The sequence below is a fragment of the Grampus griseus genome (assembly GCF_964374135.1).
Source record: "Grampus griseus genome assembly, chromosome: 6".
Classification (NCBI taxonomy): Eukaryota; Metazoa; Chordata; class Mammalia; order Artiodactyla; family Delphinidae; genus Grampus; species Grampus griseus.
In genome coordinates, this window is record NC_139000.1 from 94,619,083 (window position 1) to 94,637,173 (window position 18,091).

An 18,091-nucleotide genomic window follows, 5' to 3' on the forward strand; every position below is an offset into this window, starting at 1 on the left:
CACACTCAATATTTTTCCCCATGAACATAATTATTTCCTACTCAGAATGGAAGTGGAATTTGCACATGTCACGGACAGAGCCAAGGGGTCCTGAAACGTCTGAAGGATCATGAAAACGAGGACCAGCACTTTATTTGCAAATTATCCTGCAGGAAATGAATGGTACAAGTTTATCAGCAAAGTGTACACACCACCAGATACAATCACCACAGAGCCCAATGTAAATTTTAATAAGCTCCTTTCATATGATGGCGATCAGCTGAGCAAACATCATAGTCTGCACAGTGTCAGCAGCAAAGGTGACAAAGAGCACAGCACTTGCTGTAGTACAAGGACACACATAGTAAGCAGGCCCGCCCCCTGGCACGGTGCCCATCAGCTGAGGTTAAGTCCACGCTTACCTCTTTCAAGGATTTTAGAATTGAGATTAAGAGTTCAATTTCTCAAATTAAAAAACAAAAGTTTCGGTGATTTAACAAATTCCAAGTCTATATCCTTTAAAGAGCAAGGAGGCTGTGGTGCAGAGCATGGGAATGCAGGAAACAGGCAGTCACCCATGTGTCGAACTTGACTTCACTGCAATGAAGCACAGCTGCAGCGTTTGGGGACAGTGGGGGACCCCTGCAGCTGGAAAATAACAGGCGCGGGTCCTGGAAAAGGGGGACTTCTCCAGCACTGCTGGACTCAGCCCTGGATGCAGCCTCAAAAGGCAGTGTGGTTTGATCAAATGAACACAAAATAAAGCTAGCCCAAATTCGTTCAGGGAGCTGTACTGTTGCGCTCCCTTTTGCACACTGAATTCTACAGCTATTTCCCACACACTTCCTATCTGTCCCGCAGGCAAGGCTATATAAACTCACATACCCCTGGAGCGCCTCCATTTCTAGTTGCTTGCCTGGCCAGGAGTAGAAAGGCATGATGTTTGTTAGAACGGGGAGAGAGGGGTGATGTGTTCACCTCCTTTCCTTACTGAAATCAGCTGCAAACAGCTTGGGAGAAGGAAGCAGAAAACAGGCTTCACTTCACCCTTAATCCAGGACGAAGCCACTTCTAAGGGCCAACCTTGGATGCACCATTTTTTTTTTTTTTTTTTTTTTTGCAGTATGCGGGCCTCTCACTGTTGTGGCCTCTCCCGTTGCGGAGCACAGGCTCCGGATGCGCAGGCTCAGCGGCCATGGCTCACGGGCCCAGCCGTTCCGCGGCGTGTGGGATCTTCCGGGACTGGGGCACGAACCCGCGCCCCCTGCATCGGCAGGCGGACTGTCAACCACTGCACCACCAAGGAAGCCCAGCTGCACCATGTTATTTCTGGGTTAGGCCACGGGGCCAGGCCACTTGCTAGGAGGGCTTACAGGTACAACAGTTCCAGGCCTCCAGCTGGCCTCCACAAGGCCTTTGGTCCCAGTCTCTGACTGGATTAATTCTCCACCATCCATACTGTATTCTAAGACTGACTACGTAAAGAGGTCACCTGACAGAATCAGCAATGGAAAGGTGGTTTCTTCTAAAATCCAACATGCAATGATTTACTCAATACAAAAAGAACGAGGTAAGAGAAAAATTTCCACGTTTCCTTTTCACTAATTTTACTTATATTTGATAATTTTCACTCAGAATTCTATCAGCTCCTTTTTCAGTATGAGATGTATGTGTGTGGGTGCATGTGTACAATCCCTTGAAAAAACTTTATTTGGTATAACTTCACATTTTTGGTACATGGAAATGATTTTATTTTCATACTGTAGCACAGGAGACATACAATCAATATTTTTTCCTAGCGTGTGCAATATATAAATTATTCACATTAAGAAAAATTAAGAACAGAAAGCTTCATATGCAGGAGGTATTTAAAAATGTATACCTAATTTTGAATTGGCGTTTTTGACAGTATACACTATTAGCTTTATAAATCTGAATGAAAATGACGATATACATTTGAACAAGTACACACAGGGGTCCACTCCAGATACTTAATTCAGTATATGGATAACTCGCTCTTCACTTTGGTCGCTGGGATTCCAGATGCTGAGGCATACGTGAATCTGAAAGATACTTCCAGAAGTATATTTATTACACTGGCATTTTGAAGATTTCTCTTTCTTCTACTCTCCTTTATAACGAGGGGTCCTTTTCTCTTTAAAAGCAAGAAGACCTTCAAGTCTGTCTTTTGTTGGAATAGTCTAAGAGAAGCAAAACATTGTTATCTATGCCAAACAATAAAAACAATTGTAAAAGTTTAATAAGCTTTAACTAAGGAAACTACCTGGAAGACAATCTAAAATTTTGAAATCATTTGAACAATTTAAATTATGTGACCAAATTTATCATTCTAACTCTAAGATGCTTTTTTTCCCATTTCAAATATACTTGAATAAAATTGACTTTACTTTTTTTAGACAATTTTAGGTCTACCAAAAAACTGAGCAGAAAGTTCAGAGTTCCCATATACTCCCTCAAGCCCCCCCACTGCTTCCCCTATTATTAACATCCTGCATTAATGTGATACATTTGTTACAACTAATGAGCCAATATTAACACAATATTATTAACTAGTCCATAGTTTACATTAGGGATATTCCATGGGTTTTGACAAATGCATAATGTCATGTATCCACCATTACATTATCACAAAGAATAGTTTCATTACCCTCAACATCCCTAATGTGCCGCCTAGTCATACCTTATCCCCCACCCCACTGTCTTTTCCAGAATGTCATATAGTTGGAATCATATAGTATGCAGGCTTTTAAGACTGAAATCCTTCATTTAGTAATATGTATTTAAGGTTCCTTCCTGTCTCTTCCTGGTAGGATAGCTCATTTCCTTTCATTGCTGAATAACACCCCACTTATACATGTACTACAGTTTATCCATTCACCTACTGAAGGACATCTTGGTTGTTTCCAAGTTTTGCCATTAGGAATAAAGCTGCTATGAACACCGGTGTGTAGGATCTTGCGTGGACACACGTTTTCAACTCATTTGGATAAATATGTAACAACATGATGGCTAGATCATGTAGTAAGACTATGTAAGAAATGGCCAAACAGCGGTATCTTGTTTTTATTTGCATTTCTTAATGACATATGATGTGGAGCATATTTACCTATGCTTATTTGCCATCTGTACATCTAATTTGGTGAGGTATCTCTTCAGACCTTATACCCAGTTTTTAATGGGTTATTTTCTTACTGTTGAGTTTTAAAAACTCTTTGTATGTCTTGGATACATGTCCTTTATCAGATATATGTTTTGCAAAGATATTTTTCCCAGTCTGTGGCTTGTCTTTTCATTCTCTTCACAGTGTCTCTTGCAGAGTAGAAGTTAATCTTAATAAAGTCAAACATCAATTTTTTCTTTCATGAATTACACTTTTGGTGTTATATCTAAAAAGCCATGGCCAAACTCAAGGTCTAGAATTTCTACTATATTATCTTCGAGAAGTTTTATAGTTTTTCACTTTACATGTAGGTCTATGGCCCATTTTGAGTTAATTTTTGTGAAGGGTGTAAGGTCAGTGTCTAGATTTTTTTTTTTTTTTTTTTTGTAGTTGAATGTCCAGATGCTTCAGTACTATTCCTTTTTAAGACTATCTTTTCTTCATTGAATTGCCTTTCCTCTTTTGTCAAAGATCAGTTGACTATATTTGTATGAATCTACTTCTGGGCTCCCTATTCTGTTGCATTGATCTATGTGTCTTTTCTTTTGCTAGTACCACACTATTTTGATTATTGTAGCTTTACTGTAAGTCTTGCAGTCAAGTAGTGTCATTCCTCCAACCTTGTTCTTTAATAGTGTGTTGGCCAATCTGGGTCTTTGGACTTTCCATATAAACTTTAGAACTGATTTGCCAATATTAAGAAAATAACTTTCTGGAATTTTTATTGGGATTGCATTGAATCTATGATCAAGTTGGGAAGAAGTGACATCTTAATAATATTGAGTCTTACTATTCATGAATATGGGATATCTTTTTTTTTTTTTTTTTTTTGTGGTACGTGGGCCTCTCACTGTTGTGGCCTTTCCTGTTGTGGAGCACAGGCTCCGGATGCGCAGGCTCAGCGGCCATGGCTCATGGGCCCAGCTGCGCCGCAGCATGTGGGATCTTCCCGGACTGGGGCACGAACCCGTGTCCCCAGCATTGGCAGGCGGACTCTCAACCACTGCGCCACCAGGGAAGCCCCTGGGATATCTATTTGTTTAAATTGTGATTTCTTTCACCAGAGTTCCCTCTTTAGCCTGTTGACATGATGAATTATATTAACTGACTTTTGAGTGTTGAACAAGCCTTGCATATCTGGGAAAAAATCTCACTTGGTTGTGGCATATAATTCCTTTTATATATTGTTGGAGGCAGCTTGCTAATATTTTGTTGAGGATTTCTATATGTATGTTCATGAGAGATAATGGTGTGTAGTTTTCCTTTCTTGTAATGTCTTTATTTTTGTTATCAGGCTAATACCGTCCTCATGGAATGAGTTAGGAAGTATTCCTTCTGCTTCTATTTTCTGGAAAAGATTGTAGATAATTGGTGTAATTTCTTCCTTAAATGGTTGGCAGAATTCACCAGTGAAACCATCTGCGCCCGGTGCTTCCTATTTCGGAAGTTTGTTAATTATTGATTTAATCTCTACAACAAACATAGGACTATTCATATTATATTTCTCCTTGGATAAATTTTGGTATATTTTGTCTTTCAAGGAATTGGTCCATTTCATCTAGGTTATCAGATTTGTGGGCATATATAGTTCACAGTATTCCTTTATCCTTTCAATGTCCATAGAATCAGCAGTAATAATCTTTCTTGCATTTCTGATATAATTTTTATCTTCCTTTTTCATTGATCATCCTGACTAGAAGTCTGTCAATTTTATAGATCTTTACAAAGAACCAACTTTTGGTTTTGTTTTCTATCTATTGTTTCCCCTTTTTCAATTTCACTGATTTCTGCTCTAAAGTATTATTTGTATTCTTCTGATTTGGGATTTAATTTGATCTTCTTTTTCCACTTTTGAAAAGTGCAAAGTTATTATTGATTTTAGATCCTTCTTCTTTTCTAATATACATATTTAATGCTATAAATTTCTCTCTAAACATTGTTTTTCATATATTCCCACAAATTTTGATAAGTTGTGTTTTCATTTTGATTTAGTTCAAAATATATTTTAATTCCTCTTGAGACTTTCTCTTTGACAAATGTTATTTAGAAGTATACTGCTTAACCTTATTAAAAAGATTACATCTCACCATTAATAGGTGGGGTTCCATCTATCTTTCTGTGATTGACTTCTGGTTTAATTCCATTGTGGTCTGATGGAATACTTTGTATGATTCCTGTTACATTTGATAAGATGTGGCCAAATATGCTTTTAAATATTTTCTTCAGACTCTGAGGTTGTCCATTTGTAAGAGGTTTTTAATTTAGTTCATTCATGGTATGTGTTCATCAATGACAGGTGGTAATTTATATATACAGACCAGGCGCAGAGTAACACTCTAGCTGTTGCTCCTAATTCATGATACTGCCATGCTTAAATGGGAGCTGACAGTTTCCAATTCTCAGAAAAGGTAGAACAAAACTCTTTTGCTACTTTAGATGCCTTAAAACAAGCACCTAAAGTATCTTTCATTTTAAAAAGGATGGAAGCGGCTTCCCTGGTGGCGCAGTGGTTGAGAGTCCGCCTGCCGATGCAGGGGACACGGGTTCCTGCCCTGGTCCGGGAAGATCCCACATGCCGCGGAGCGGCTGGGCCCGTGAGCCATGGCCGCTGAGCCTGCGCGTCCGAAGCCTGTGCTCCACAACGGGAGAGGCCACAACAGTGAGGGGCCCGTGTACAGCTTAAAAAAAAAAAAAAAAAAAAAAGGATGGAAGAAAGGAAGGGAGGAAGGAAGATTTGTTCCTATTAATTTGTGAAGAAAAAAGAAAACTACGTATATGTAATCAAACTAGTGAACTTTCAGTGGGTAGGAGGAAAGGCTCAGAACATCAGGAAAAGCCAGTGAGTCTCAAATACTGATGTTTCCTGGAGGCACGTGCTCACAGCTGCCGTCTTCACACTTCTCTACCCTGGAGTGAGGGTTCAAGACCACACCCAGAAAACACAACATGAGCCAGAGAGACAGCTATAGCACAAATGGTACTAACTTAACTATTCTAAGCATTTTCTAAATTACATAGACAGGAGTCATTAGTATGTGGAACAGAATCAGTCATAAGAGCTGGTAACAGTCAAACAGCAGAAATAAATAATTTCAACCCATCTGTATGATTTTTTAATAGTGTATATATATCATGGTTCAGTGATATATAATTTAGTTGACTTATACAGAAGGTAAGGAGTATCTGCATTGAATTTGTGGTTGTATTACATACCTGAGCATAACAAGCTTCTTCTATGGCTAATCCTGTTACTAAATCGACCTGAGGAAAAAATATAATTCATTTCAGCAAGAATTACTTTTAAAAATATGGTATACTCATAAATATAAATTCAAATTTAATAACTTTATTCCAAAAGAACAGAATTCTTTGATGTAATACAGCAAATCAGAAGTATGACCAGCACAAGAAACTCTGGAACCAGGTTGTCTGGGTTCAAATTCTGACTCTACCATATGGGAGCTGTGTAACCTTGGTTACCCAGGTTATTTAACCTCTCTTGCCTCGGAGAAGTGTATCTGAACAGGGAGTTAATTACAGTATGTATCAAATGGGGTTACTGTGAGGAACACATGAGTTAATCTAGGTGAAGTCTTTATAAACTACATAAGCTATACATTGGGTTGGCACATAGTTAGGGTCATATAAGGTTTTTGCTATTAGCATTGTTACTATTTTCTCTTTTTAGAGAAGTTTTTTTAATTAATTCATTTTATTTATTTTATTTTTGGCTGTGTTGAGTCTTCGTTGCTGCGCGTGGGCCTTCTCTAGCTGCGGCGAGCGGGGGTTACTCTTCGTTGTGGTGCGCGGGCTTCTCATTGCCGATGGCTTCTCTTGCTGCGGAGCATGGGCTCTAGGCGCGTGGGCTTCAGTAGTTGTGGCACGCAGGCTTAGTTGTCGTGGCTCACGGGCTCTAGAGCGCAGGCTCAGTAGTTGTGGTGCACAGGCTTAGTTGCTCCACGGCATGTGGGATCTTCCCGGACCAGGGCTCGAACCCGTGTTCCCTGCATTGGCAGGCGGATTCTTAACCTCTGCACCACCAGGGAAGTCCCAGCATTGTTATTACTATGTAAGAATTTTTAAAAACCAAATACTTTGTAAATTTTTAAAAATGTATTTATTACTAACATATTTAACCTCTTTTTACTGCTGTGAAGGCCAGGAAAATATAGTGGCTCTGGGTCTGCAAGGAAGAAATATCTTTCTTCAAAATTCCTGTAGTTAATTTATCCAAAATACAACTGCTGCAATGAAAAGCCCAATGTAAATGGGTACCTGCATGTAAATGGGTACTTGCTTACTTCTCCCCTGTCCTGGGGCCTCCACTCCTTTGGAGCTATCTCTCCAGGGTAACCCCAGGGCCCCCTGCAGGGTTTATGTGTGTCTCACTGCAGAAAGCACATCAAGAAGTTAAAGATGGTCTCCATCTTTAGGAGGAGCTTTGAGCCAGGAAGTTCTCCTTAGAACATTTTTTTATAATATGATACTGGTGCTGAGAATACACAGAATGCCCTTTTCCTTTGGTTTTCTATGAACTACTAGCCAATAAATCTATTAACTCAATGGCATAAATAATAAGCATGTCATATGCTGCAGCGCATCAGTGAAATTACTGAATTCTGTGATTATGATACTGAAGCAACAACAGATATAAGCAGAATGCAATCACTGATGTAGCTAAAAAGAACCTCAGTAGCTTTCAGTAATCATAGCAGTGAAACAGCTATATTTTAGAATATTAAAAAATAATGGTGCATTTAAGTTAAATCTCCACTACCTATTCCAACAAGAAACTCAAACTTAAGGCACTCACCTCCATCCCTTGATTAATTGCTAATTTTGCCACTCTCATTGCAACAGGTCCCTAAAATTCAAATTAAAGAAACATATTTTAATTATTTATGCAAATCATGTTGTACATCTCAGTCAAATTCAGAAATTCCCTTTGCTGGATCCATGGCACAGAGGCAACAACGGCTGTAAGATAGTTGACGGAAAATTTATTTTAGGAGCCTTGCAAGGCCTTAATTAAACAGCAATTGTAATAATCTATTGCACCAGCACGTTACACAGATTTCACAGCATGCTGTAGCACAGCAAACTATATGCTTGGAGGTCAGCAGGTGGTATGTGTCCAGTAGAGGGCTTTTAATTGTTCAGCAAATTTCCCTACAAGTTAAGTAGGAAAAAGAAAAGGAGATAAAGTGTTTGGCACAATAACACACCCATGAGTGGTTCGACAGAACCCTGGGCTTGAGATGAGGCTGACACTATTGATTAACATGGGATTCAGATATCATCTGTTTCAGGCAGTGGAGCTGTATCTTTCTTCCCTGAGCATCAATAACTAACCACGATGATGATGTGTTAGTAAAGATGCGTCCTCCAGGCAGTGCTCCCACATCACACAAAAGCTTCAAGTCCAAATAAGTCCTTCAGGATCTGTGAGTGTCACAGAGGAAAGAATTGGGAGTCCTCTGCGAGAAGGGACACATAACTTTGTCTTAGAAACCATAATCCTCCAGATGGAATTTGATTATTTGATCACATTTTAAATCCCTGAAAATTGTTTATTGGGTGATGAATTAGAATTCAATGGCATGTTTTTTTTTGTTTTTTTGCGGTACGCGGGCCTCTCACTGTTGTGGCCTCTCCCGTTGCGGAGCACAGGCTCCGGCCGCGCAGGCTCAGTGGCCATGGCTCACGGGCCCAGCCGCTCCGCGGCATGTGGGATCTTCCCGGACCGGGGCACGAACCCGCGTCCCCTGCATCGGCAGGCGGACTCTCAACCACTGCGCCACCAGGGGAGCCCCAATGGCATGTTTTAAAGCATCTTTTGAATTAAAATGCAAGAGGCTCTAAATAACAGGCACAACAAAGGACTCCAATAAGTGAATGGATAAATGTATGATGGCATGAAAAATGCCATTTTTCGGTTATCTACTTTAACCTATCTAAATTCTCTTCCTAAATCACATGATGAAAAATCTTTTTCAGAAACTGCAATTTTCCGAGGCTTAGGCCTCGGATTCTTAGTTAGAATCTTTCCAGATGTGATTTGTATGTATGTTACACATACTAGTTTTTTTTATTTCTTTCAAGATCATCAATTCATTTTTTTTTTTTTTTAACAGAGTGCTCCTCTCAACAAGAAACTTATCCATTCACTTTTATTACCAGTTGACCCAGACAAGTGCTAGTCAAACTTCCATATGCACACAACTCCCCAAGCCCCTGGTTAAAATGGAGATGCAGATTCAGCGGTCTGGCATGGGCCGGGGATTCTGCAAGTCTAACATGTTCCCAGCGGACGCCTGGACTGCTAGTCCACAGACCACACTTTGGGCAGCAAGGTTTATAAAACTGGAGAAACAGGAAAATGAAAATGCTATTAGATATAACGCTTAATTAGTTTCTCTTTTAAAATAAAAAACCAGTGCCTCTTCTTTATATACAAACTTTTTTCCTAAGATAGAAAAATGGAAGTAACATATAATACAGAAATCACCTAGAAATACTAATTTTATAGACGCTTTCTAATTATTTAGAAGACTAATCATTTAGTAACAAGGTCTGCAAAAATGAAGATTATTCCACCTCAAATTCTGTTTTGTAACTTTTGTATACAGTTTCACAGTTACACATTTTCCAAAGTCATTTGACATCTCCCTTCACCTGGGGAAAAATTAATTTCAGCAATTAATGTTCTCAGAGGCATGTCCTTCAGATGAAAGAGACGATGAGTTCTACCTGGTTCACCACGTGGTAGGGTGCAGCCAGATGTCAGGTTGGAGGTGGGGAGAAGGGGGCTCTCGGGCGGGGTGAGCTGTGGGCAGTGATGGCATTAACAGCACTGCAGTCACAGGAGAAAGAGCCAGTTCCCAGGAGTGAGATAAGGAACCTGAACCACAGAGGTGCCAAGGGGCTAATGAGCCACCTGGGCAGAGCTCTGGAATAGGGAGCTGAACGCTCCCATCCAAGGATCAGGAGAGGCTGTGAATCTCAGAACTCGGGAGCTGTTTTTTTTTTTTTTTAAAAACTAGTAAAAATCTTTTCTACTTGCTCTCTCTCCATCAATTCAGAGTATAAGACTCTGTGTTACCTCATATGGGGAATAAACTATATAAGGTCCCTGCCCTGAAAGAGCTTATAGCTCATAACTTAACTGAGAAGGACTGAGGTAGCATCAACAGCAGGCAGTGTGGTTTTAGAAACCAACTCAAACGAGATGACCCGTCTGACAGCTCTCAGGGGACAGGTACATCACAGCAGACCTGGGCCTTGTCTTACAACAAAGAACTCCAAGGATGCCTCCCGAAACTGGATGCGAAACTCCAGACAAATGTGGAGGGTGCATGCATTTTTCTAGAGACAGATTTCATGAGATTTCCCAAAAGGACCCATGGCCTTTGGTTACAAATACTGAGAAGTTACAAATACTGTTTGAGTTAGAGAGGAAGTAATTTTGACTCCAGAAGTTATAAAACTTTACACGCCATTAGGAATAAAGACAAGTCACTAATTGTTTACATAACAAAAATCCTTTAATCCATGATTTCAGAAGAAAGGAATATTTGAAAAATACTCCTAGAAGAGTGAGAGAACCAAGAAACCCCTAATACAGGTCCCTAGAGGCGCTGTTGTTAATATTACTCATGAGGATTATGATCTGTGAGTAAATGTGCAGTGAGTCCCAGATTTGAAGTGTAATTGTGAGGAAGCATATTGTGCACAAAGGAGTTAAAACAATGCCTACATCACCATAAAAACAAACACAATAAGACACACAACTGGTGCTGTTCAAGCAGGTTATCTCAGGTTATGGGATCTCAATGAAAGCTCACTTGGCATAATCGACTCTGGGCTCCTTACTTGTGTTTCAGTTTGGGGGCGATCCAGTGTGACAGCCCATCCGTCACTGTTTCTCTTCATGTGTACAGTTCAGGTCAGAAGGGCTAACTTAAGTTGCTGGCAAGTTCTGTCCCACGTGATAAACATGTATGTGATATATTATCAACGTATGGCTACAACAGGGGCCTCAGATTATCTTCAAATCTTAATTTTAATTCTGAAGGCTCTTAACATTAATCTAGTCAATTTGTTATAAAGTTATCTAAAAAGAGTAAAAGAAGGAAATGCAATTAAAGTACCTGAGGTAAAAACTCTCTTGCTAGGTCCAAGGCCTTTCTATAGGCAGCATCACCCTCCTGGTTCTGTTCCAGAACATGGCTGATCAAGCCCACTGCTTTGGCTGCTTGGCCATCGAGCACACGTGCAGAGAAGATGAGCTCTTTGGCCAGGGACATCCCAATGGCACGTGGCAGTCGCTGCGTGCCCCCTGCACAGGGGATGAGACAGAAAATGCAGGCAATGATTTGTCACCCTTTCAACACTTCAATGTTTCATTTCTTCTTTTATAAAAACAAACCAGGGCCAGAAGTTTATATGTCAAAATTAGTAACTGGAAAACTACTTCAAGACAGAACCTAATTTCTTAATTAGTTTATAAAATTATTAATCTCCCAAAAGTACTTAAGAACCTTATATCATTATTAAGTGATCCTGACACTGACCATTACTTGCACCATGGCTGGTGTGTTCCTGAATCCAGTCCACAATCATTACCAAGTCAGGAACCACAGGGTGCACCGCAGTTGAGGGGGTCAGGGGCTGGCTGGGGAAGGAGTTTTCTCTCCCTCAGAAGGTTCACCAGAGGAATGACAGGTCCATCAAGCTTGGTATTTCGCTTTCAGTTTAGATAAAACATCAAATTCTGAGCAATTCAACTCATGTGCTTTTGAAGACTCATTTACAATTTACAGTAAATGAACCATAAACTAATTTTAATTTAACGAAAATAAAAACAGATAATTACTCATGAAAATAGGCTTTGTCCCGGGGTTTTATTTTTCCGTGCAAGTACTAATCATCCCCTGATGCATTAATCCATTAGATCCATCTATCTGCTCACCCCAATATCTTTGAGTGAAGAGACGGGGATCTCATTAAATAGAAAGCTGGACAAAAAGCAGGTAATATTCTGACTCGGAGCTTCAATTTCTACCAATAAGAATATGAAAATAGCTGCAAATCCTAAATCTTATCTTATAACTCTTATCCTTAAAGTGGCGGCTGGACTGCCCAGGAGGCCAAGGAAAAGCTGACTGCGAAGGTTCAGAAGACAAAAAGCAAACTGATGGCCAAACATCGGAACAAGCTCACTGTGTTTCTCTGGCCCATAAAGTTTAAACTTTTTTTTTTTTCTGCACTAGTTACCAACATTTATAAACTGGATGGGTAATTTCATATAAAAGCTAACTTGTACCTGGAAGTTAACTGCAGCTGCACCTTTTAGATGCAGTGCACTCGAGTCTGCCACAGCCTCCACCACTTCCTGCTACTCCAGTACTACAGACTGAGAAGTTTTGATTTTCTTTAAGCAACATTAAAAGGCAGGCAAAATATACTCTTATTCACATCTCAACCAAAAGTGGGGGGGAGACAAGTTTCAAGAAAGCATATTTCCCTTCAATAATTAAGTACATTCCTACATGTTCAACAAACAAAGCACGCCAGCATTGGAAGAACATAGCTTATGATGCTATTATTAAGAAACCATGTTGAGAACAATGACCATGTTTTGAAAATATAGGTGATTAGGAAAAAAAAAACAAAAATAAACCTCAAAAGGATTGACATTTTCAGTAGGGATTGTTTTTGAACATTAAATGAGTACTGCTTCTGCAAATTGCAGTTACTTACTGCTCACACAGCCCAAGCAGTTATAGATGGTAAGTTTAAAGGTATTTTACACAATGTGGCAACAAACACGTGTGAAAAAATGAAGCACTGACAAATTTAAATCTAACTGTAAACAATGATGTTGCTCAGTGTAGTAAAGATAGGTCTGAAAACTTACGGAACAAGCTATATGGGACAGACAAGTTATTTACAGTGTTTCCAATGGCAGCTGATTAGAACAGAGATATAAATAATACAACCCAGATAGCTATATTTACTCATGGAGCTGATGAGGATTTTCATGAGACTAAAGTACTTACGGATATAGTATTCATGATAAGCACATGTTAGGAAATGATTCTCTGTTGTGTTCTGTGAAAAGTTTAATGTAGATTGGTCGAAATCAACAAATGTGACCCTCAACAGTCATTGTTAGTGCTGCACTTTTTATTCAAAGGAAACTCAATATTTTGCAAGTCCACTTAAGCCGATTCATCGTATTATTTTGTTTATGGAATAATTCTCCAGGAATAAAGATTTTATAAATATTTAACAAAGGAACAGTCATGAAACTAACACCATGAAACAGAGCTGAATGGCACTGAACTCTAAGCTTTGATGGATGAAATGGATGCAAACCTAACTGTCTGCTGCAGGGCATGATGTGAGTGTGAGAGGCTTGGTGCTGAAGAGACCTTTCTGTTCTGTTGAAAACACTGCATCACAGGATCCAAGAAAAAATCCTCAACTTGGCTCATCAACTAACACTGCATCCAAGATTTGGCTTTTTTGGTTGACATCACAAGCTATCTACTCTAGGAACCTCATGTAAGTGCAATCATACAGTATCTGTCCTTCTGTATGATGGGCAGAAGGTATGTGTCAGAACTCCATTCCTTTGTAAGGCTGAATAGTACTCCATTACATGAATATGTTTTGTTTATTCTTTCATCTACTGAGGAACACTTGGGCTGCTTCCATCTTTGGCTATAAGGAATAATACTGCTATGAATACGTGTACACAAACATCTCTTCAAGACCCTGCTTTCAATTCTTTTGAGTAGATACCCAGAAGTGGAATTGCTGGAACATACAGTAAATGCATGTTTAATTTTTTTGAGAAACAGCCACACTGTTTTCCATAGCAGCTTCACCATTTTATACTCCCACCAATAGGGCACAAGTGTTCTAACTTCTCCACATTCTTACCAACACTTGTTACTTTGTGTTTGTTTATTGATGGTAGCCATCCTAATGGGTGTGAAGTGGAATCTCATTGTGGTTTTTGATTTGCATTTCCCTAACAACTAGTGATACTGAGCATCTTTTCATGTGCTTATTGGCCATTTGTATATCTTCTTTTTAATTGGGTTGTTCTGCTGTGGTTGAAGGAGTTCTTTATATATTCTGGATATCAATTCCTTATCAGATACATGACTTGCAAATATTTTCTCCCAATTCATGGGTTGCTTTTTCACTGTTGACAGTATCCTTTGAGGCATGCAAGTTTTTAATTTTGATGAAATCCAATTTATCTATTTTTTCTTTTGTTGCCTTTGCTTTTGGTGTCACGGCCAAGAAATAATTGCCAAATCCAACGTCATAAGTTTTTCCACTGTTTTCTTCTAAGTTTTGTACTTTCAACTCTTACATTAAGGTATTTGATCCATTTCGAGGTAATTTTTGTATATAGTATAAGGTAAGGGTCCAACTTCACTCTTTTGCGGGCAGAAATCCAGTTTCCCTAACCCTACTTGTCAAAAGGGACATTCTTAAACAGTTACACAAATATGTGATTTAATTTGCTCATTCTTACCAAAACTTTATCTTTAGGAAACCTGTTTGGTAAGAAATTATCTGGCCCACTTTCATATGCTGCATTCAGTTTGCAGAAATCAAAGACTGATAGTTTGAACTATATTTTTACTTTATGGAATTAAAGGTAACTGACCCTTCACTGGCTCCAGGTATATAATTTCAACCTTTATAAAAATGATGTGACCTGTTCAGTTTGCCTTTGTCAATTAATACTGATAGTGTGAGCAACGAGCCGTACAAATGGAAGTTACTGAACTGCAGTGCAATACGACACAAAAAACTGAATATGATTGATGTGGAATCTCAGACTTCTACAACCATCTCAGGAATAGTTACTCCAAACAGAAATTATTTTTATGCCAACATTCTAGTCCAGTTTGGAAGTACTTCTGCTTATGAACAGCTATTTTCTATTATGAAATAAAGCAATTAGCTCATTAGGGAAGCAAGGTTCACTATAGCATTGCATCCTGCAACTCGAGAGACAAGATGTGCCACTGAGACCTGGTGTGGAAGAAAAGGCATCAGATATTTTAAGTTCCAAATACAAAAAGAAGTACTAGAGAGAATTTATTTCAATTCATCTATTATTAATTCTGAATACTAAATTCCAATATTAGCTTAGAGTTAGGTAGAAGTGAAGACAGTGTGCTGTATTTCTGTTGGTTGATTTTCTTACACCAGGCCTGCTTCTATAGATCACACAACCTGCTTAGTTCCAATAGGGATTTGAGTTCAGGATCACTAAAGTGCCATCTCTAGATACAGTCTTGATGATTGGAGAAATTAAACAGTAGAACTAAAAATAGGGTTGTCCCCAGTGGAATTAAAATCATTCCACTCTGACAGCCACCCTAATGTATTCAAAATCACACAGGTCTGAGACTCTATTCAAACTTACACTAGTGTCCATCCCAAGAGCTTCCAGCATGGAGCCCTGACTCCTAGTTGGGCCCTGCTCTGAGACTCACAGAGTTTTAGTAACTTGCCCAAAGTCACAAAGTTAGGTTGTAGAAATAGGATCCAAACCTACCTCTGCCTGATTCTTATCTACTATGTGGTAAGACAGTAAAGAGCAACTTATGAAATAAGTTTGTAAGCTGCTTGATAAAAGGTATGGTATATATAAGTAGGTACATAATATAAGTAGGCATATACATATATCAATGTATCTAGAAAGTTGTCTCTGTGGGATCAGCTGATAGATAATGATCATTTTTTATTCATTTTGCCTGGTTGTATTTCAAAACTGTTCTGCAACAGTAATATGACACTGTAATAGGAATAAAAGTGCTACACTAATTTTGAAGAGCACAGTACAAGGAGACAAAGAGCCAACCACCTGGTAAAAGCCTCTCAAGCCACTTCCTGCCTGTGTCCCCAAGAAGTTCTCCAGGATCTGGGAAGCCTCAGCTCTCCTGGGTTGCAATGTTAACACTAAGGGACCATGGTATCAGGAGGTCATACACTCCCGTGACACTCTTGGCAGGTACCCCACAGTACTACCAAATACGAGAAGTATGAACGGTAGCTGAATCAGCTGTATTTCTGTCAGTTTTCACAATAACTCACAAGGCTCCTGCTAAAATACAAGTAATTTAACCCTTTCCAGGGGCAGTAAATTCAGAGCATGTTTTGCTTCCACAAAAAACAACTACTGTTGAGTCACTTCATCATCTACCAGAAAAAGGCGTTCTGTGGTGGCCCATGAATCCTCATGAAGATCCATCGGAGTAATAAGCAGAAACAGCGTGCCAAAGCCACATTACTATGAAGAGGAAGCATCTTGGACACTGACCCTTCCCTTGCTAATGTGGGAATGCTCAGAAAATGCCAGTTGTTTTCTAAGGCTTTTTGCTTTGGCTCTGTCATCAAGGAGATTCTGATTCCGTGGGTTCTGCTGACCCACTGCTATAAAACATGAGGTAGGAGATGATTCATTTTTAATGAGGCAACAGAATTTACATAACCAAGTGAATATGCACCATTTCAGAATAGTCACCCCAAACGCTGTATACTTGTTATTCAGGACCATTTTGGAATTCCTCTTTTGGAACTCATTTCCAAAATGACACATTTATTCACTCATTCAAGTAGTTATTGCAGCTTCCTGTTCTGGGCAGATGGATACAGCTGTGAACTAAACAAACCCCGGCTCCCAGGAGCTGACACTCCTGTGGGGAAGCCCACAATAAGCAAATAAATACATACTGTTAGTTGGAGAGTAGAGTGTATCAGGGTGTGGGGTGTATACAGTTTAGACAGGATGGCCAAGGAGGGGCTCGGAGGAGGTGACACTAGAGCCAAGAACAAAAGGAACCAAGGAGTGGATACTGCACAGGTCTTGTGGGGACCATGTCTGACTCACAGAGCAGCACAGGGAGACCAGAATGGCTGGAGCAGGCCCAGATCCCATAGGTCCCCTGGGCCTGGAAGGACCTATGGACTACTGTGAGGATGACAGAAAGCCACGGGGCATCTGAGAGCACCTTCTGAAAACAGTGGTGTGGGAACATCAATCACTAGTGAAGATTTGGGTTTGAGGACAAGCTATGGTCATTATGAGCCACGAAGATGGAGGAGGTAGGTAGATGTTCACTACTTGTGGCAGGGCTCCAACAGGCTCAAAGAGAAATTTCAGAACAACTACCCACATGCTTTCGATGTCTGTCATGTTTCGGCTGCCCAACACCCACTGCCCCCATTAAAATCCTGGTCTTGCTTTTGGAGAACACTCCCCCACATACACCCTGCTGTATTCAACCTGGGACAGTAAAGAATCCCTCCAGTGGAGACCAAGATCCTCCTTCTCTCTGCCCTGGAACAGCAGGGCAGGCATCCGAGTCACGTTTGGTCCACTGGATGTTATTTCTCAGGACTAGGAGTCCTGAATGGGTGATCTTGTAACATGGAGACTTTCTATGCTTACAGGCAATGCAGGGGCAGCGATGTGCCAACCTGGTGATTCTTGTATTGTGTTCTTGCAATGGTGCAGACTGTGTGTTTCCAGGGCTCCTAAGGTCTAGTTTGGGCTCTAAGCCTTATTCTCTAGCCAGCTATTGATTCTGGGAACCTTGCAGTAAATTTCCTCTTCATGTAGGGTAGCCAAAGTCAATTTCTACTGTGTGCTTTCCAATATCATGAATGATACAGTGACATACCAGGAGTTTTGTTTTTCTCTCTCTTTCAAAAATAGTTAGATGAAGCTGGATGGGAGTTTATTTGTTCTGCTTTTCCCAGGTAAAATCCATTCGTTCAATATCTTAATTTATTGGTCAAGTGACCCAGTATGTGCCAGACGCTGTCTCAGGTGCTGAACAAACAGTAGTGAACCAGATAGGCCGTCCTAGATCTTACAAAGCTTACATCTTA

At 39.9% G+C, this 18,091-nt stretch overlaps 1 protein-coding gene across 4 annotated transcripts in view; it reads right to left on the bottom strand.

Moving 5' to 3' along the window:
• Positions 1-821: 821 nt before the first annotated feature.
• The window catches only part of AUH (AU RNA binding methylglutaconyl-CoA hydratase), a 162,879-nt gene continuing 145,609 nt past the window's right edge, over positions 822-18,091 (bottom strand). For 2 of the 4 annotated variants that reach the window (XM_082657401.1, XM_082657400.1), the window contains 4 exons: positions 11,311-11,498; positions 7,974-8,024; positions 6,374-6,421; positions 822-2,180 (listed from right to left, as the gene is read on the bottom strand). In XM_082657401.1, coding sequence (XP_082513527.1) covers positions 2,103-2,180; positions 6,374-6,421; positions 7,974-8,024; positions 11,311-11,498 — 365 coding nt within the window. In that variant the 3' untranslated portion in view covers positions 822-2,102. The remainder of the gene's footprint in view (positions 2,181-6,373; positions 6,422-7,973; positions 8,025-11,310; positions 11,499-18,091) is intronic. The other 2 variants (XM_082657399.1, XM_082657398.1) reach the window with 2 other exon arrangements.